The 21,459-nt window shown below is 45.9% G+C and overlaps 1 protein-coding gene across 4 annotated transcripts in view; it reads right to left on the reverse strand.

Annotated features, from left to right (window-relative positions):
• Window positions 1-21,459, reverse strand: part of ABL1 (ABL proto-oncogene 1, non-receptor tyrosine kinase) — an 84,126-nt gene that overhangs the window by 15,825 nt on the left and 46,842 nt on the right. The window contains exons 1-5 of one of the 4 annotated variants that reach the window (XM_074608523.1): window positions 19,445-20,104; window positions 12,096-12,199; window positions 9,967-10,140; window positions 8,921-9,216; window positions 2,105-2,377 (exon numbers count right to left, since the gene is read on the reverse strand). In XM_074608523.1, the coding sequence (XP_074464624.1) occupies window positions 2,105-2,377; window positions 8,921-9,216; window positions 9,967-10,140; window positions 12,096-12,126 (774 nt within the window). In that variant the 5' untranslated portion in view covers window positions 12,127-12,199; window positions 19,445-20,104. Of the gene's footprint in view, window positions 1-2,104; window positions 2,378-8,920; window positions 9,217-9,966; window positions 10,141-11,918; window positions 11,993-12,095; window positions 12,200-19,444; window positions 20,138-21,459 lie in introns of those variants that run through there. The other 3 variants (XM_074608522.1, XM_074608521.1, XM_074608520.1) reach the window with 3 other exon arrangements.

Raw genomic sequence — 21,459 nt, forward strand, 5'->3', positions numbered from 1 at the left:
ACCAAAACGCTGCCTAACACCTCCCAGTCAGATGCAACTGCGGAACAGCGTGTGCTGCTCCCCTTGCCTTCTTGCATGATCTAGTGCTTTGCAGCAGCTACGAGCTACATTTAGACACTTGATAGAAAACCGAACAACAAATGGGTGTTTGTAAGCATCGCTGTTCAAAAAGAAGTTGGAACGATTTTTTTTCTCTTCTGGTTTTCCCTCCCGTTTATCTTCCTTATAGAGATATCTTGAGTAGATGGGGAAGGAACAAGAAGAGCCATATAAAGTTTTGAAAAATATTCTCTCGGAGGAAAATAAAGTGAGTCATTTGAATGTTCGTGCAGAAGCTGCGGAGGGCTTGTTTTCCCCAGTGGAACTGGGATATAAATGTGATTTTAAAATGTTTCCCAAAACTTTGAAGAAAGCTATAATCCCACCTGTCAGGCAGTAGACTGATGGATTTAAGGAAGGTGGATTATAAATTTGCTTTTAAGGATGGGTTTAGTGTGCATAATTGCAGGTTGAAATTGTTTCTCTACTCTCTTCTTGGTTTTTCTTACATTCCCTAGTGGAACATGTGGCTTCATACTACATTATGAACCACTTTTAGTCATGTTTCATTAAATATTTATTTGATATATTTGAAACAGCCATGGTCTGTGTATTAAGGTTTCTCCTTACGCACAAACAGTTTTTATGGGATTAGACGCAATTTGCATTTGTTGATGGGTTTTAGAGAGAAGAGAATGAAAGAAACAACTACAGTTTGGAGCAAAATGAGAGATCTGAAGACGTCGGGCATCCTCACACCGCAACCAGAAGCGGGAAAAGAGATGTTAGAAAAATCAACGATCCCAGAAACAACTGTTCTCTCCTGTCGACGATAAGCAGGCATTTTGTTCACCCTGGGCACATCCCAGCTCCACCTGCATCCCAATGCTCCCGAGTCAGCCCCGCGTCCCCAGCGCTGTCTCCGAGCAGTGACAACACTAGGTGTCACTCGCTCCCTGTGCAAGCCGGCGCTTGGACTCTGCTCCGCCGGGAAGCAGCAACAGGAATCTCCAGAGTAGAGAAAAGGCCAAAATGAAAATACTTTCTGCAACCATGGCAACCCAGAAATACTGAGGTAGCCGCCGCTCAGAGAGTAAGGAAGAAATATTTTCCCCAAATCAAGGAAACGTTCTTCCCCTGACACTAAAGCATCTACTCAGCTCTCTCTACTTCAAAATTTCCATTGCAAAAAATGAAAAGAAACAAACAAAAAACCCATTCTGTTTGTTTCTGCAAGACCAAACCACATCCCCATTGGAGGAGAGAGAACACGGTGTCAAGTTAGCACAAACTCCTATTAAGCAATCAAATGCAATGTGTGTGGATGGTGCCAGAGGATCTCAAGACATTTTTATAAACATAAATGAATTAAGCAATGACCTTATGAACTCACAGAGCATTATTTGCATTTCGAGAGACAAGGAAACCAAGACACAGAAATCAGGGAGCAGAGCCACACACAGAACTGATTATCCAGTTCCTCATTACAGCCACTTACGAATTTTAATGTATTTTAGCTTGGATACACTTTTTCCTCCTTACTTGTATCTTGCGATAAGAAGCAGCTGTGAACAATTGCTTAAGACTTCCAGGTACACAGGGAACTTGTCTTTTGGGAAAGACGCCACGTAAGACAGAAAATCAAAACATGTGAAGTCTCCCTGAAGCAAAGCCTTTGAATTTTACGTTGACTGACTCACAATCCACAATTTTCCTTAACACACCAGCTTGTGTTAGTGTGTTCATCCGTGAACAGGTCACCTTGGCCACACCCTGAATGCGAGACATCATGGCACTACTTACTTTTCTAAGGTTTCACCCATTCTAAAGTAAAAAATGCGCTGTTAACATCCTCCTTTGTTTAGGTCCAAGTGCTTCGGGTATCACAGAAAACCATAATAGGATGAAGCTCTTTCAAAAATACTCTATTCCAATTCTCCAGCACGGAAAGGAAGGGCCGTCACCAACCCAAACTGTCTACCCAGGGCTGAGGGCAGGCAGCCAGCCTGAACTCCCTTCCTCCTGAAAGGAGACTAATGGGAATGCTCTGAGATTTGAGTCCTACCTTTAGAGTCTTCACAGCCACTGTAAGGTTGTACTTCTTCCAGACTCCTTCATACACCTCCCCGTACTGCCCTCCACCAAGCTTGTGCTTCATCGTGATGTCAGTTCGCTCTATCTCCCATTTGTCGTAGTTTGGAGACACGCCATAAATCGTGGGCTTATTGCGTTTGGGTGCCGGGTAGTGCAAAGTGGTGATGAGCCCATCTGCGACAGTTGAATGATGATGGACCAACTCTGCTAAGGTGTTGAAGCGGCTCTCTGAAGAGACGTACAGCTAGGGACCAAAGAGGAGGAGAAAGCTCATTCCCATTACGCACATCAAAGCAGTCATACCTAGAAATGTGTTATAAAACTGAGAAAGCAAACTGTTGCATTGCTTCTACTCGAGCCACAGTACTATGAGCTCCACGAGCTCTGTAACTAGCTCTCAGCTGAAAACAATCAACGCTTACACAGGAAATGCATGGTTTCAGGAGAAAATACATGCACTTCGCTGAAACAATATGGAAGGAATGACTGCAAAATAGCACGAGCTTGGCATGCTGTTGCTTGAAATGTCTTTTTTCAAAAGGCTGGTCAGTAAAGACTGTAGGACATTTCCCGGAGACTAGGGGTTTGTCAACCTCCGTGTCTTGATTCCGTTATTAGTGTCTGGTTTTTATGACATTTTCACCTCCCTGAGTTCTCCCTGAAGTGTCACTAGCAAACCGGTGGCTTCCCTGCTTTTGGCCTAAGCTTCTGCAGAATATTTTGCATGAAGTTCGGCAGCTGGTCTGCTCCATTCTTGTGATGGGCACCAATCAATAACACAGAAGTAAAATCATTACCACTGAATGAAAACCTGCCATGAGGCATGTAATCCATATTTGTTACCTTTTTTAACACTTTTACAGAAGATCCATTTTAAGCCTAAAAGCCTGCTAAAGATAACAGAGAAGTGACTCCCTACCACCAGAGCTTCGTATTTCCAGTTTCCACACCCAAGCCGTCTTCTGCTAGGCAAGGTGACAAAAGCTAGAAATTTAATTTTTAAAAAAGTGATGCTGATAACACCTGAAGGAGAAGGAGAAATCTTTGTATTGAAGTGCAACACCCTATGCTGGATGCAGCACACAGAAGATGGAAGAGCTCCATTTCTCACAAAGGACCAAGCTCTGGCAAGGGTCAACCACGCGGGAAGAGCAGAACCATGTTAGTCACCCAGATTTCTGCCCAGTCCATTCACTGTGAATTCAGTGTGATGTCCTACTGTACGCATTACGTGCCAATACCTATGAACAAACTTCCCAAATGCTTCTGACTCACTGGATACGCTCTCAGCAGCCTGTGCATGTGCAGTGGCCATCTGTCTGGGATTTCGGGAGGCCGGGAAGTTGATGGGGCTGCCAGGCATCCAAAAATCCCAGACTTAGAGTCAAATTCTGCTTCTTCCACCTAGACAGAATTTTTGGATGGAAAAAGAAAATGTATCTGTGAAGCTCCAGCAATAAGCAAATATGCCCAAGAGAAAAGGGAGATGCATTTGCCAGAGAAAAAAAACATTTGAAGGGAGGGACAAAGCCACCCTCAAACTTGAGTAAAGCCTTTGGACTGGAGACTGGCAATTCCCATATGGATGCTCCTCCTTTGCAGGCTCCTCCTTTGTTCACTATATAAACCCAAAGCGAGAATGAGAGGCATTGGAGAAGACCAAATATTTTGAAGCATATGACAGCACAGGCACTGCATAGAGCAAAAGGTGAGTGAAAAGAGCAGCCATATCATCTAAGTCAGTCAGTGACAGATGAAAATGCCTCATCTCCTCAGCATCCTGCTTGTCCAAATCCCTACTTAACTTTATGAGGATGAGCCGCATGCTATGTATGGTAACCGTTATGGTCAGAATTGGCAAAACCTGCCAATCTGTGTATATCATGGACTTATTTGAAAGAGCTGCAGAAAGGTGAAATGCTCAGCTCCGGCACACTGAGCTGCGTAACCCAGGAAGGGGAAAACAAACACAGACCTGAACAACCCCACAGAGCAGTCACAGGCAGGTTAGACTACTGCAAGGTACAGGGTGGCTGTTGGCTTTCAAGCTGCGGCCTTTGTAACAGAATGATCCCCCCTGTAAGGTTTCTGGGAAGTGAATGCATTCGGCATCCCAAAGAGGCAGCTACGCTGTAGAAACCCACCTTTCCAGTGCTGGGAAATCGTAAGCCCTGGTTAAAATGGCATTTCCTCTGGTGGTAATAGCACCTGGGCTTGGGGGAGTGGGGGAAGATGCACAGTGGCCAACCTGTCTGTAAGCCACTTGGGCTAGAACCACGCCATTAACTACTCTGGTGACAACACATACACCTTTGGATGCTCAAGGGCATTCAGAAGGGAGGGGTTTACACGCTGGGCTGGAGAAGCCTACTTTCTCCTCACTCCTGTTTCTCTTTTGAGGGTGGCAGAGCACTGGCACAGGCTGCCCAGAGAGATGGTGGAGTCTTCAGCTCTGGAGACATTCAAAACCCACCTGGACGTGTTCCTGTGCCACCTGCTCTGGGTGACCCTGCTCTGGCAGGGGGGTTGGACTAGATGGTCTCCAGAGGTCCCTTCCAACCCTATGATTCTATGATTTTGCTACAGTTGTTGATAAAAAAACTCCTATGGAAACTTTATCTCCAGAAAATGAAGGCATCCTTCTGGGGAGCATGTTCTCAACCCTCTACCAAAATGAGTCCAATATTCTTTTGATAAAGTAACTGGTCCAAATCTCATTTCAACACTATAATTAAAAAAACAAACAAACAAACAAAATCTCAAAAAACACACCTTTCATGGTCAAAGAGGTGAAATCACCTTAAAAACAGACATTCTGAGAACAGAAAAGTGACAACATAAGAGAGGCTTTTGCAGCTGCATGGCTTGGACCACCAAGCATTAGCCAGCACAACCACAATTTAAAACAAGTGATACCTGTTTGGGAACAACTGGTAGTACTAGCAGTGGTACGAGCAGTTCCCATGTTACACTGAGGACTAAAATAGAAAAGTATGGATGCAGAAAGCTATGCTGAAGTCCAGGATCACTTGGAAGCATTAGAGAAGTATGGAGAAGGAAGCCGCCTGTGCTTTTATGATGGCTTATATCTCATAGTCTCAAATCTCATGGAAATGAGAGATATCTGTATTTTGTGTGACAGATTATATGATCTTGTTACAGATGGAGAAAGAAGTTCAATAAATGGCCAAAGGTTTCACAGCAAACCTGTGGCAGGATGGGGAACAGACTCAAGATAACCCCGTCCAGGCCACAGGACAACACTCTGTACCTTAACACACATGAAGTTTGTCATTTACACGGAAAAAAAAAAGCCAACACCTCCACCCACTAAACGTGCTCGTTCTGTAGGCAGAGTTTTTCTAACCTCTCAGTGATTACATCTCAACACTGACTTCTGAAGGCCTTGCTTCCCATCAGCACTACTGGAAATCAGAGTTATGCTGTGTTTAAATCTTCATCTGGAATGTGAAGCATGTATCCCAAGAAGATGAAGCAAGGAGCAGCTATGCACGGCATGCTGCCGACGCAGCCCAGCCAGTCACATACACGCTCTGACTATTCACAGCAGCCTGCCGTCTCCACTGACCCTGACTACCAAGCCTTAACTCAAGCTGCTTGCCGCATAATTTCCCCCAGGAAAACCGCCTGGTGCTGCTAACTGTGCTCATACAGAGGTAACAGACAGTGTTCTGCACGTGAGGCTGCAGAGGGACTCAGAGAGTTTGCTTCCCAGCTACATTGTTGACAGATTATTTGGGCAATTTTTGTATATTGTCAGTCAAACTGGAACGCTGGACCTGTTCCAAGGGGCTCTGCTTGTACAAGTTAGCCACACATCTGCAGCTTGTGTGGCCAAGAGACCACATGTCTTTTTCCTGGCTAGTATGTTTTATAAGGGTGGTTAAACTGGCCCACGCTAACCTCCAGCAGATCCTTACCCTGATGAGATTCCCCACTCAGCAGACAAAACTGAACATCCACACAAAAAAATCCATAAGGATCCATGATAAAGGAGCAAGTCTGCATCCAGTTCAGCCACTGGAGGCTCCAAGAGACTCAAGCAGGACATGTCCTTAATGCTGAGGACAGCAGGATTTGAAGAACTGGCTGGACAGCACTGTCTGTTCAGTTGGGTTACTCAATAGGAGGCTTTGCCTCAAGTACTATCAAGTCAGGAAAACCTCTGGACCACGGAAGCGGTTTACTAGATGAGCAGCTGCATTGCGCCAGCCAAATCAAGAAAGGTCACTTTTAATGCCTTCCTTAAAAACAAAAAAAAAAAACCAAAAAAACCCAAACAACAAAACGTTAAAAGGTGGTCCAGAAGAATATGACCTATTAAACTCAGAAATCAAGAAAAAATTCCCTGAGGATTTTTTTTTTTTTTTAAAGTTGTTGAACCCCAAAGCATTCCGTATGAATGGTGCAAAAATTAAGACATGCACAGCACCAATCTCTTTCTAGTCCTTTTCAATTCTTCCCCTGGGAAAGAGCCTGGGTAAGGCTGTGCGATGCACGGCACACCTCCACACCGAGCAGTGGTTCTTCCACACGGTTCTCCAATACCTCTTTCTCCCGATAGCGTGTTCTTTCAGTCACAGGATATGATGCCACCAAAGCCAATCATCCTTACTACAGCACTTGCAGATATTAAACTCCCTGGACAGGCTGGCTAACGATACAGCAGGCTGGGAAGGCCCCAGGTGCTATGGGAGTTGAAGGCAAGAGCTTTCCTTCGCTCTGCTGCAAAACAGGTAATAGAGTGCGACACGAGCGGCTCAGAGCAGGGGACCTGCTCCCGCCGTCTCCATTTCGCAGAGAAAAGCGGGGATATTAGCTGTTTTTCCTTGGAGCTCCTCAGCTTTGACAGGTGGGGACAGGGTGCTGAAGAGCACAGCATCCCCCAGCCCAGCAGCAGAAGCAGCAGAGCAGCACGTCTGCCGCTAAACTGTCGCAATTCACTGCCCGGCTCAATAACACAAATCAAAACCAATGGGGTTTAACACGCCAGGCTGCAAACTGCCGCACCTGATGCATGGACATGGCAAACAGCTCCTTGCGCTGGGATGCTGGCCCTCGGCGCGGCAATGGGGAAGACTGTGGCTACCTCTTGGCTCACCCCTTCCTAAAGGGCCGAAGCCCAGGAGCCACAGCTCTCAGTCACTGCTGCTTCTCGATTCTGTATTTCCAACCCCCATCAGCCACAGATCTGCTTCAGTGAATTCTGCTGACCTGCACCTTTTCTCAAAGACACTGATGCAAGCAACTTTGTGGAAAATGAATAGTTAACCTGACTAATACAGACCTGAACGCGTTACTGTAGCTCTGCAGAACTGTTTTTGGGATAAAAACAGCTCTGCTGGGATGAAAGCCTCCATATGCCAAACCCTTTTACAGCTAAAATGGAGAACATGTGCTAGCACATCATGGACACATGCTTATTTACACTCACTGAAGGAGGCCTGTGTTCAAAATGTTCACATGTGAACACTGCTCATCTGCCAGCATCAATGTGAATTGAAGGAATATCAACTACAGAGACAGGAGGAGGAATAATATTCCAGATTGCCATGGAGTCCTCCAAGTATGCTGCACGTCAGCATTTCCCAGTGCCGATTTTGACCACCGAGTGTGTCTACACAGGAGGAAAAAGGAAGAATCAAAATACTGTAACTTGGAAATACATTGCCTTAAATAACAAGGCCAGAACTGTCTCAATTACAACGTCCTTCTTAAAGCAGACAAAAAGCATTTCACCATTGAGTAAAACCTGTTTATCTTATTAAAGGTTTTAGAGTGATGAGTCTGATAAACAGGAAACACTATAAACTGGTTCCCTGTGTTTTCTTACTGGAGATTTTGCTGTCAACATTGCTGTAAGAAGAATAAAGCTCTCACAGGACAAAAGAAAACTGGCCATGGTGGGCCACTACTACACTTGGGGTTTTTTATTTTTTCTTTTGAAGTATTTTAATGGCACAGAATCTGCCATCTACTAGATGCTGGCAAGAAGAGCTTCAGCAGCCATGCTCCAGACTCACACTTCAACTTCTGCACAGGATCTAAAGAGACACCACTTAAAATAGAACCCTTAAAAACAAGATTTTCCAAAAACCAATGCCAGTAGAAATGTTTCCATGAAATTCAAAGAAAAATCTGTGGAAAACTACACTTTTATGCTAACATCTCTCTGCAGCATCCACAAAGCACGGCATTGCAACACTGCTACAGCACATAACGATCTAGGGAAAAAAAATAACGAAGGAACTAGAGACTGGGCCCATATAAAAGTGAAAGTGCCTACCCGTCTCCAATGATCACGCTGAAATACTGTAGAGAAATCAAAAGGGTAGTTAAAAATACTGCAGAATAGCTCAAAAGGCATTTCTGTCCCTAATACTTACAGGATTATTAGCAACCGGCACTGAGTTTTCTGATTTGGCAGTCGAAGAGATTAGCTTTTGGACATAGGGGACAAGAATTCATCCTCAGAATGTCTTATTAATGGTATCTATTACATTCAGCTCTGACATAACTCTACTGCCTCCTACCTTTAAGTCTTTCACAACTGAGCTGTATTACACTTCACCAGAAGTTTGCTAAAGGAGTAAAGCTGTTTTGTCAGAGCTGTGACAGTCACAGTTTATTGTTACTACAGGTGATGAACATTGTGATCAGGGTTCAGAACTGCTCCATTCAATTGCTACTACTTGACCTCGTACAGCCAGCGGACAAAGTACACCGGTAAGGTTTTCTCTCATGGTTTGGAGAGCCTGCAGCCTACCTTTCCATCGGATGCAGTGTTTATTCTGTAGTGGTACACCCTTCCTTCGTATCGCAGTGAAATAGATCGCTGTCCTGGGCTGCTCTCACTCTCGCGCACAAGAAAGCTGCCGTTGATGCCGCTGCTCAGAAGGTACTCAGCAGCGTTACGTGACACTGGTCCGTGATACCAGGAATGCTTCTCCAAACTGTTCACTGGGGTGATGTAGTTACTGGGTACCCAGCCTTGTCCATTCTTCGTCTGGGCTTCACACCATTCCCCATTATGATTGTAGCCCAGGACCCGGAGCTTTTCACCTTAGCACAAGAAGAAATGTATTTAGACACAGCAAACACGGGAGCTGAGGGTAAAGATAGGTTCTTTCTGGCTAACAGACCATTAAATTATCTCCTATAGGAATAGGTATCTGACTGAGCAGGGAGCATGTGCGTTTCTTTAAGCTTGAGTAGACCCCTCGAAGACAAATAAAGACACATGCACGCTTCAGGAGTTTCTAAGGCTCCCGTGCAGTTCTGCACCAGCTCTGATACAGCTTGAGCTTACAAAATGAATCCAACAAATTTTATTTGAACTGAGTTAGCTCAGTGGGGCTGGGAGAGAACAGGAGTGGATAAACAACAGGAAAAAAATTCAATTAGCACGGTAAGATGTGGCTTGGAGTGCACAAAGAACACAAGGACTGAGTAATAAAACAGTATAACTGTACAGTCATTTTTCATACAGGGACTGTGTTTTGGAGAATTATGAAAATTATAGAGGCCAGCCTCTAAAATCAGTTTAGTTTAATTTCTCAGTTCAAATTCTCGCTTCTAATGGAGACCTTAGTTTTGGCAAACAGTTTCTTGCCCAATGCAAAAACTTCAGACAGTTTTAAGCTCTTAAAAGGTTATGACTTTGTGAAATATTTGTATTTGTTTAAGAAGTATTCCCACAGTAAAAAAAATTCCATAGGGTTTAGTGTATAACAGTTATTCCACAGTGACTTTTCTTTCTAAGCCTTCTCACACACTCCCATGCTGCTCTGCTGCTCTGCCCAGCTGCCTTACCTTTAGTTATGCTGAGAGTGTTGTCACCGCTCGCCACGAAATCATACAGTGCAACAAACAGATGGGGGTCATTTTCACTAGGACACGACAGGAGGTTTTCCTTGGAGTTCCAGCGAGCTGCTTCACTCAGACCCTGGGGCTCAAAGTCCGACACTACCGGCCGCTGTAGGGCTTCTGGAGGAGGACAAGAGAGAGAGAGGAAAAAATCAGGTTCATTTTTGCCGATAAAAGCCATCTAGTTAACCCACGCACTCTGATTTTCTAATTTGCATTGTTTCTTGACATGTGCGCTCCTCATGCGCCAGAGGACAGATACGGACAGCTCTTCGATGCAGATCTCCTGCCACATAGGCAGGACACCCTAGTCCCAGAGCTGTCCCCCAGCTCCTGCCTCCCATGGCACGCAGTCCCCTCTCCCTCCCTCCAGCCAATGCTGCTCACGTAGGCTGTTTGCGGCTGGTAGATCCTTTGGCTCATGTCTAACTGCTGGAATGGTTAGATTTGAAAACAAACCCAAGACTTTTAAAAAGTAAATCCCTTAATTATCCTATAAATGAAATCACCAGAATGGGCAGCAGAGAGAGCCAGGCAGGGCGAGATCTATAAGACATGGTATTTAAGAATGAGATATGTACTTCCGTTATTTGCAGTATTTTTAATCATTTCTCTTCTTACTTGAGCAGAAGGCTGTACCTTTTTTGTTACCCTCTCTCCTGCCTGTCACTCTTGAAACCAGAGTACAGCAGAGAGCGTACTTGGCACAATGAGCTTTCTACATTTTTAGCAGCCTCGAGACACCTCCAGAAAAAGAAATTCCTAAAAACTGAGTTTCACGGGTGAGTAAAAACCAACTGCCAAAGTCCTCCGCACACTGCAGCATGTTAGGTGTGCAATATTCAGTCAGCATCAGGCAAGCCCAAGTACATCAGGGAATTTTATTGCAGTCGCTCCTGCAAACCCTCCCCTCTGGATGATGATTCGAGAGTTTGGGAGAGCGATGCTCTGGGTACCTGCGTCCCCTCCCTCCAACGTGCCACCCCCGGCTGCGCCAGCAGCCCCGCGAGTGACTGTGCTGGCACAAACCCAGGACAATAAGTTGTGAAAATCTTGGTTTTTGAAGGGTTGTTTTCCATCTGGATGAGTTTGTTGAGCGAGGTCATGGCACTGCACAAAACCATCACGTCAGCGATGGTATGAGGACAGGAAATGGCGTTATCGCACCCTTGCACCACGGAACTGCTCTTCGTTACTCAGCATCAGCTCCCGCCTGCTGCCCCCCCTCGCTGCTGAATCCCTCTCCTGCACAGGCGAACGCAGCAGGGCTTTGGAGGGAGAAATCCCAGGCCAAGTGTTTTGTACATTATCATGTCAGCTGGGAGCGCAGTTCTCTCTCTACACTTGCAATACTCACTAGCAAGGGGCTGCCATGCAGATGCAATCACACCAAAATACGCTTTTAACCCTATTGCTTGTTTGGTCTGGAAATCCAGCATAAGCTGCACCAGTAAACCGGTGAAGAACTGACATGATTGACACCAAAAAATGTATAGAAGTCAAGCGTGGACTGGGACAGGTCCAAAATACATTTCCCAATGGGGAAATGCTTAAAAAAAAGCCCAAAAGCCCATCCCTACAAACAGTAACAAATCCTATTATTTTCTGAGCTTTGGTGGTGAATGTGGCACTATTCACCCACAGACTATCTGGCGTCCTCGATATGTTGGTCAGATCACCACTGGTAAAGGCTCTCTGGGCACTTATTTATGAATACCACTACTACTGTATTCTTTGGAAAAGGCAAGATCGTCTATGCGGGCAAAGAGCAAAAGAGCAAACATACACACTGCTGGGCCTGTTTTCCTAGCCAAACCGTATCTGCAGGGAGATATATTTTTATAGTGAATCGGAGAAGTCAAATAGTTCTGCTTTCAAAATGATTCCACTAGACATACCACAGTCAGAAAAGGTGGTGGGGTGTTGGGTGGTTTTTAAGCATGTGGCCATCCTTGCTTCCCCCTCCTGTTTCCTGCAGGAGAATACATTTTAATAGCCTGGGTTTGCTTCAAGAGGGACAATGAGAAAATAAACAGAAAATCCACTTTCAGAAAATTAAGCTATAATCATTTTACCATGAAAACGCTTTGATCCTGTCAAGCCCATTAAGCTCCCTTATCAAACACAGGGCGCTGCAGTGACTGGAGATACTCCAAGGAGTTACACCATCAGTAAACACCTGAAACAGACAGACAGACAGCAGAGAGCTGCAAGTAGCAGATGCACAACCTCGGCGAGGAGCGACGCCGGGATGCTCTCCCGCAAAGATGGTACAAACCAGTACATGCTGCACGGGGGACGGACCATAACCTCCATTAGGAAGGAAAATGCCTCCCCCACAGGGGACTGATTCAACAGGAAGGCAGGAAATCCAAGGCAGGCTCCCCTCCAACTCCTGCGCAGCCCAGCGAAGGGACGGCTCATGCACGGCCACGGATGGGGAGGCGGGAGGAAAGCCAAGCACTCCGCAAGAATCCCTCCCTCGTGCCCGGGCTGTGGCGATGCTGGGACTGACTCATTGCGCACGGATGCCAAGGTATGCGCTTCGATTCAGACCATGAGACAACTCTGTGTCAATCACCAAAAACACCCACAAGCTGCGGTGTGAAAGTCAAGGAAGGCTGGTTGTGCTTGATTACATTCCTGCGAACACCGACTCAGTGATAACTGACTGCAAACCCAAGGACCGGCAAGAGCAAGGGCTGATAAGTAAATGTATGAGAATTTGCTAAGCTGGAAAACTACACAAGTTCCCCAGTGAATACACAGGATGCTACGCACAGATGGGCTTGTATCCTCTGTATCCCCCAAGACGACTCTCCCCTGCTCAGCCCTGGCACCCCGATGGAGCTGCACGCTGCGCGTGAAAGCTGCCGAGCAGGAGAGCACGACGGGGAGATGTACGACCCAACTTTGGGTTGGCGTTTCCAGAAGGTAGGAACCCCACATTAAGAACTGGGGTGGGGAAAGGCAGTGACCAAATGAAGCTTGAAGGGCAGCGAGAAAGGGAGGATGGGGCCCTGAGTCAACACAGGGAAGAGCGTAAAGGAAAGAGCAGAGTTGTGGTGACCCGAGTGTAGCAGAAGCTTGATAGACCATGACAAAACACACTTTTAAAGGTCTGGGCCCCAAGAGGAGGCTGTCAGCAGACTCAGGACACAAAACACTGAAGCGAGAGAAGCAGACAGGACATGTCCATCTGGGAGCCATGTACAGCTGGCTGTCAGCAGCATTTATCCCTCCAAGGTACTCTCTAGTAAATTTGCCCAGACATTACAGTCCTTCAGAGCAGGAGTTAGACATTGCTGTTCATATGTGTAGAAGGTCTTTTTCAACACACTACAGCTTCTTCACCTCCTACTGCTGGTTTTAACGACAATTTTACAGCACTGCTGAGCTCTTCAGATTCCTCCTAATAAATCAGCCTGGCTGCTATACCTACAGGAGGGTACCTTGGCACGGCGATGGGGCAGGAAGCGAGCGTAATTCAACCTGTTATCTCTGTGCTGCGATTCCTTCCACGCATCCACTTTGTCTTCTGCTGCGTCCTAGCAAGACTGTAATTTATTACTTTGATCACAGCATGCTCCAGATGACACCTGGATTCCTGGGCGGAGTCCCAAGGCAATGCTGTAATTCAGTTCTCCAGTAACACCAACTAAATGACGACTCTCAAAGCAGAGCAGCCTTCAAAATAAGACAACAGTAGCTTTTATTTTGAGGCATTAGCCATAAGAACATCTTCACTTCCCCCTTAAATTAAGTTTTTACCAGGAGATATTTATATTCGTACACCAAAGCATAACTATCTCCTGCTAATTACCATTTATACGAAGTCATGAATCATTGTTAGGGCCCGTGTAAGAAGTTCTCAGATAGGAACAACTGGTGTAGACCAACGCAAGCAAATTTCCTTAGTAATTTAAGGGAAGGTTTGGAAAACAGGCAGAAGCACAGAATTACACTCGGCTCCTCCACAGCTGACTGCGGGGCAGTCCCGAGGGAAGGAAGAGACCTCCTGTCTCCCTACAAAACAAACATCCTGTGGTATTACAAATTGTGCTGGCATTTTTTTCCACGAGGTTTCTAGAGCAAGGGAGTGCAGAGCACATCTAGTAATCTCTTTGGAGGTACAGCATATGCTACCGGAATCATCTTCTTTCCCTACATTCCCTCTACTCTCCTTTTCCCCTGGAAGAAATTATGATAAATGGCAGAATAGCTATGCAAGTTTAATATATCCAAATGTTCCCGACACTGAGCACATAGGATGCAGCAGCTGCCTCTCTGTCCCAGTATTTCCTTAGTGGCCCTCACGGATTCCCTATGCCTGACGGAATACAGATTTAAAAAAAAATAATAAATAAAAAAATCTCTAAAACATATCTTTCCAAAAAGAAGGAAGGTTTCATGTTTTATTTCAGACTCATCCCGTTAGTGAGATCACGCTCAGCCTCTCCTGTCACCCACTCCACAGCACAGGCCATACAACCTTCTGCAGCAAAGGCTATCGCTGTTGCTTGTGCTCTTGGCTGATATTTGCAAAGTCCACGTTCTTACAGCCGTCTTGAGGACAAACGATCACTTTTTAAATATTGTGTATTTTGATACAGAGATAAAGAATTGCAAAAATAGATCCAGCCTCTCTCAAATGGAGCTCCTCCCCCTGTGCTGGGGCAGTCTCCCCAGCTGTGCTACCCAATTTCCACCCCCAGCAAGGCAGGCTGCACCCTCGTCGCATGGCCACCAGGAACCTCTGGCACTCTAAATACCGAAAACCAAGTCTGCTGAGCGCAAATGAGAGAACAAGGCCACCCACGGCTCCTGCTGCATTGCCCACGCACAAACTGCAGTGTTTTATCTTGTCTAACACTAAGCACCCCTGACAATGTGGCTTCTCCCACTCCTCCAAGAGATGATTCTGTCATCCTGGGGCTTTCATTATTGGTTTTTGTTTGGTTGGTTTTTGGATTATTTTGGGTTTTTTTTTTTAAAGTTCACTCTTAGATTAGTCTGCAGGTTCCACTCGAGTTCATTCACTGAGTTTATTCCATTTATAAACCCTTAGTGACATGGCAAATATCTTTCTCCAGCCAGCTAATCACAGTTGTAGATGTAGTGGATGTGTGGATGTTGATGGAGTGGAATAGTGGGTATGGCAGAAATTTGGATTTTATTCCTAAATCTGCTACTAAACTGCTGCCTGACCTTAGCTCATAACCTCTGGGAGAGGAAGGGGAAAGAGTAACTAGATACAAATGAGCGTCAATGACACTTGTGTATTTCTGAGAACTTTACCCTTACCGTTTTTGTTTTGGTTTCCTTACTAAGGGAGCAGAAGTAGTGAAGTTTGCCCATTTCTGAGCCCTGGGAAAGGAAAGCATCAAGCAAGAATCGTCAATATTTACTGTTATATTTCCCTGTTTTATTGAGCAGCCCCAGACTGCTCAGGGAAGGACTAACCCTTGTGTGGATGATCAGTGGGAGGTCTGAAGACAGTTCCAGCTTTTCCTATGAAATGATAATCCTTTCCTCACCACAACCCATGGGAAATGGTAGCAAGCACCATCAGCCAGATTTCTTAATAAGGACGGGACAGGCGAGAACCACTGGAACAAGCACATAACTAGCAAGCCATCACAAATATTTAAAAGCAAGAACTCTACTGAGTGATGGTAGATGAGAGGCCAAGAGGTGAGGAGCAGAAAATAGCCAAGGAAGAGAGGAAACAAACAGAAGACTCTTCCCCGGCAGGCAGCAATGACGTCTTGATGCACTCACTCTTCCTAACGGATTGACCCAAGACCTGCCAGCTGATCCCAGTGACACCGGGGCAGGATGAGTTGCTGGCACTGCACATTTGGGTCTGGCTCAATACGTGCCCAGACGTGTAAGAAGAAACTCCCCAGGACTGGGGCAATGACTACGGGTTGCTGCTCCTCCCCAGGCTACTCTAACTGTAACAAGACACGCTTAAACACAAAAAAAAAAGATAGAGACAATCCGACAGCTGGCAGGACAGGAATCACTCCAGTTGGAAAACAAAGGACTTCACTAGCGTCCCCAAAACAGTTTTTATACTTCACAGAAACAGTTTTCAAGCTTTACAGAGAACATTGACAGGTTTTAAACAAGGCTTCTGCCTTTCAGTGGCACAGCAAGCCCAAAAAGGCAGCAAGACTATTTTAGCCCCTATTTGGGACATGGACATGTTCTGTTTTCCAGATCAGATTGGCAGCAGTACGTGCTGTGCCTCTTCCCTTCTACTCTTTACCCTTTCTTGGTGTGAAGTGGGTGAGGAATTATTCAGTTTGGCACAGGCAGAAAGAAGAAAGCAGATGACAGAAACTCAGATCTCCCACATTTTAAAATAATATTTACTAGTGGGAATAGAAACAAGGGCAAAAAATGGCCAGCTCAAACACCAATATGAAAGCTCAGTAATCATTAGAACCAGTTTAAACTTAGTTTTGATCAAGTTAAGAAAAGGTCTCAGCTCCTTCAGCGAGCAGACAAGCACGCCTGCACACAGCTATGGGATGCAGCACCTGCCATCCCCCACACCACCAAAGAGGACTCCACAAACAATCCTCGTTCTTGCAAATTAACAGAGCATAAAAGTCCTTGGAAGAAGACCACCATGGAAAAAAAAAAAACATTTCTTATTACTTGGTCAAAAGACACGTACACCTACATGAGTGCCTGACTCTAAATCAGCCTTATATCAAACCCAACCTCAATGTAGTATTTTCAATAAGTGTGTTTAAACACACAACAGATTTGATTTTTTTACAGCCCCATGCTATTCATCAACCAAACACTGTTGCGTTAACACATGAAAACCAAAAGAAGAAACTGAATTAGGTAAAATTGAATCTATTCTCCTGGCAACTGGTTTTCCATGCAACTAATGGACCTCTCATCCTCTAAGCAGTTTTGTTTAAGGTTTCATAGTCTACTATATAACAAAGAGACTTACAGCTTCCCCCCCATGTCCTCAATAGCTTCCCGTAGAACTAAGATAACAAGAGCAGAGTTAAATCCTCCAATGGTATCACCATCGTCTCCTTAATCTTTTCAGAAGGTTCAGTGAGGCTGTGGGACGCGCATGGGAATGGACTGGCTGTCACATGCTGTTCCCAGGGATCCAGGAGCATCCGTCCCTAGTTTGTGGCCCTTGACACAAGCCTGTCCCCTTCTCACGATCCGTCAGTCTGGCCTTCAGTTGACAACACGTTGAAATACTTGCTATCAAAATTAACAAATCCATATGAAAAAAACTGTTATCTTCTCCAGGGTAATAATGCAAGCATATTTTCACTTGTGCCCTTGGAGTAGAGGGGTTTGGGGTAAACAACCACTGCTCTTCTTGAAGAGTCCTCAACAGGGCTTTCAACATCACAATAATTTTAATAAGAAAGCTGCCTAGGGATACCACGTGGGGACCTTCAGCTTTAGAAAAGAATAACACACAAGCTTATGTTCCCCCCCTCCATCTCCTCCCCTCCAGATGAGTAGACATCTCACTTCTCACCCTGTTTTACAGGCCTACAGTCGATTACGGTGGGTCCTGGGCTGCCTATGTCTAACCGACTGTCACAGCATTAAGGTTGCAGTTGCCACATCTGTCACCTTTAAGATGCCACTTGGATGCTGGCTTCGGATTTGTCCCATGCTGAGCTGAGAAACGAGACAGAGCTACTTTGATAGGAGATGGTTTAAAAGTTGTTTCAATGCCCATTTCCCATACCATCATAAAAAATAAATATGCAACCACAGTCTCAGGGAAGCTGAAGGTGGAAATACTACAATATTTATTGTGTCAACGATCATGTTCTTAACTCAATCCTGCCAATATGGCGCAAGTCGAACTGTGCTCTAATCCTATTTTGCAACTGCATTGCAAATTGGGGAGGGGGGAAGTGGTTGGAACACACACACAAAAGAGAAAACTTGCAAAAACAGTCAGGGTAACACCCTTGTAACATCATCCTTCAGCATTCACTCCTGCAGGGAAGAGAGGCCCCAGACGCCGGGGCTGCGTTGAAGCTCCAGCGGCAGACGCGGAGAGGCCCCAGGGCTCGGGGCTGCTCCTCCCCAGGCAGCCCAGCCCCTGGCAGGGGACACACAGAGAGGTTTTCTAGACCTAAAAGATTACCAAAGAACTCAGTCGCATAGGAAAGATCAAAACTACTCGTACTCATCTGCCCACCATTAAGTTTCTGAAACTTTAAATAAATTTAAAAAGTCCTCTGGAAACTGCTCTTTGATTTTAGACAACAGAAAATCCTTCTGAGACACTAAATGCATCTGATGAGTACAGACTCTTGATCCGAAATTTCTTCAAATGGGTTTGCCATGAGAAGCCATTTGTAGATTTTGAGATTCCTAACCTCTGAATTCCCGAGGACCATTTCTCCACTGAATATTTGAGAGTTGAGCAACAGCGACTTTCAATAGGCCCCGGGAAATCAGCTGCTGCCTTTCCTGCCTCTGATTTGACGAGTTAGCACAGTCCTCCTGGCATGCGGATTATTTTTACTGAAGCAACATCCAGCAACACAAAAGAAGTTGGAGAAGCCTGGACCGCCCTGGTGGGATGGACACAGCCCCGCTAGTGCAGGGACGGGGCTGCTTGGGGGGACCCCTAATGCTGTTCCACAGACGGGGTACGAAGCCACACTGGGGTGAAGAACTTGCTCGAGGTCACACCAAGCAAAACCTCAGCCCAAAGTCCCCCCACCCGGCAGGGTGCCTCTGTCGCCAGGGCTTTCAATCTGAACTAGTCCGGTCCATATGTTTAACATCTCAGTGCCTACAAACAACCACAGCTGTGACTCAAAAATCACCTTTTAAAAGCAATCACACAAGAAAATTCAGTTAAATGAGTGCCTGTGGAAAGCAAACGTACAAGGGGATAACCAAAATGAACTAAGAGATTATGTATTAACACATGCTGAAAATATTTTACTGATGGACTCATCTACATTTTCTTCCCGAGGCTGAACTTGGATTTACTTTCCTCCTCTCACACCCAAAATAAGGGAGATCCTTCTCTGGGCAAAAAAATAAATAAAATAATAAAGCCGAGGCCTGAAGGTACGGCTTTGTTTATGGGCTCGGCAATAAGATCACTTGACATTTTACAACCATAAATGGTAGAGCCGCGCTCCCTTTGTATACAGCAGTTAATGAAAGTCACCTGGGGTCTGGATGTACACCACTCGGTTCCCTCAGCCCCCCGGCACGCGAAAGCCTAGCCTTAAGCTGGTCAGGACCAAATATCTCCCCAAACCTGGCCAAAACTTGCAAAGAACGGATAAAACTCATGTCTGGGATGGCGGAGGGGTCAGACCGTGCCCCCCGGGAGTGCAGCAGCTCCCGGGGGAGCACGGTCTGACCCCATCCCCTTTGGGTTACTCACCTTCCAGGTAGCAGCTGGAGGAGGAGGAAAGCCCTTTCTTCGATTTGCAACCCACCAATTTCAAGCAAATCTCCAACATTTTCATTTGTTAGAGTTTGGCTTCGGCTGTCTGGTTTCCCTTCTCCCCTCCCACCCCCTCTTTTCAGCTTCTTCTCGCACTGTCGAATTATCCAGCAAAAAGGCTAAAAAAAAAAGATAGAAGTCTTTAAAAAAATCCGGTAAGAGTCTAAAAGTAAATATCCAGGGAAAAGTCTAAAACAAAATATCCAGGGAAAGTCTAAAATAAAATATCCAGGAAAAGTCTAAGACAAAATATCCAGGTAGAAGTTTAAAACAAAACATCCAGGAAAAGTCTAAGAAATCCAGTGCTCTGAAAACCATTACAAGGGCGAGCCCGAGAGGTGGAAAACCCTGGGGCCCCGCATCTCCTCTCCCGGGGACTTAACTCCAGCCATCTTTCCCTCCTTCCCAACTCTTTTGGCGGGAGAGAGGAGGAGGGGGGGGGGGGGAAAGGCGGGGGAGGGGGAGAAAAAGAAGAAGAAGAAAGCAAAGCCAAGCAAGTTGGGGTGCCGGTGCTGCCCGCCGTCAGCGGCAGCTGCCCGCCCGCGGCCGGGCGCTGGGTGCAGGCAGGGCTGCTGGGGCTCCGCTGCCAACAAAGGGCCCCCTTCAGCCGCTGCCGTCCTCCATGACATCAGGCAGGGCGAGCAACGCCCTCGCTCCTTAACCCTCCTCCTGCCTGCAACCCTGCCTCGCCTCCTTCTCCCGACACCACGCTGAAAAAGCGACAAGTTTGGTTTTATTATGTTGTGAGAGCCCTCCTGGGTATGGGGAGGGGGGAAAGGCAGGATTGAGGAGTCACGCTGTTGCTCTGGTGCTCTCTGCACGACTGCTGGACCCAGGGAGTCGCAGGCGATAGTCAAAATCTTAAAAGCCTGTCGTTTCACAGCATATTAAGGGAACTCCCATATGAAGGGAGAAGCAAACACAGAGCTATACCCGTTCGTAAACCAGCGCAAAACCTGCACGGGAGCTGAAGGTCCTTCCCAGGAGATGCAGCCGTAGCACCCCTGTGATAATTGCAGGCAAAGGGATTCAAATCTCAGCGGGTGCAGCTACACTCGCAGGGCACCACTCCTCTTGCACAAGGGGCCAGAAGTCTTCCCTTCGCACTACCTACTGTTCTTTTCCCCTACAAAGTGTGCATTTCCCTTGCAGGTTTCTCAAGGCTACATGTTAATTACTGCTCTCCAGTTTTGATACTTTACTTTTGAACATTATTGTGTGTTTCCTTTCTAAAACAATCATCACTTGTGTTACAAGTTACATTGTAACTTGTGTTACTTATATTCTATATTTATATACATTCTCTCTCTCTGTCTTTATAAAGGAGATAGAAAATCAGGCGTGTGTGTACAGCTGCTTTTTTTTTCCCCAATCTCAGGGTGCTTTTGCTGCTCGGAGCACAAAGTGCTCAAGGGCGCGGAGTTCACCAGGGGTGCAAATTAAAGAGGCTGGGGAAAACGGCCTGGGAAGCCGACCCCACAAACTCCGCTGCACCGTGTGGAGCACTTGGTGTGTCCCACACAGGATCAACATAGGACCAAATCTTCATTTTTGTCCCTGAAAACTTCCCTCCAGATCTGACAGTTTATTTTGGCACGGTTACTGACTAGCTAGCACTCTTTTGCCCTCCAACGTTTTCAAACATTTAATACTTTAGGGGAAACTCTGCATGCTTCCAGCATCTGAGGACCGTGCCTGCGAAACAGCAAACATTGCTCAGACTCTTTAAACAGTATTTTACAGCATAATACTTTGCCTCAGACTTCTGATCCATGGGGGGCACGCCTGAAAGACAGCTGGGAAAAAAATCCTTGGTCTCTCAACCCGTACTGAATTGCAATAATTGCATTTGCATTTTTTTTAACTACCACAAGCCACATCATTTCTAGCAGAGAAATAATCATGATGTTCAAAGTGGTTTCACGCTTTTTCCCAGCGCGGAGGAACATGGA

The sequence above is a fragment of the Larus michahellis genome, chromosome 15 (genome assembly GCF_964199755.1).
Source record: "Larus michahellis chromosome 15, bLarMic1.1, whole genome shotgun sequence".
Classification (NCBI taxonomy): Eukaryota; Metazoa; Chordata; class Aves; order Charadriiformes; family Laridae; genus Larus; species Larus michahellis.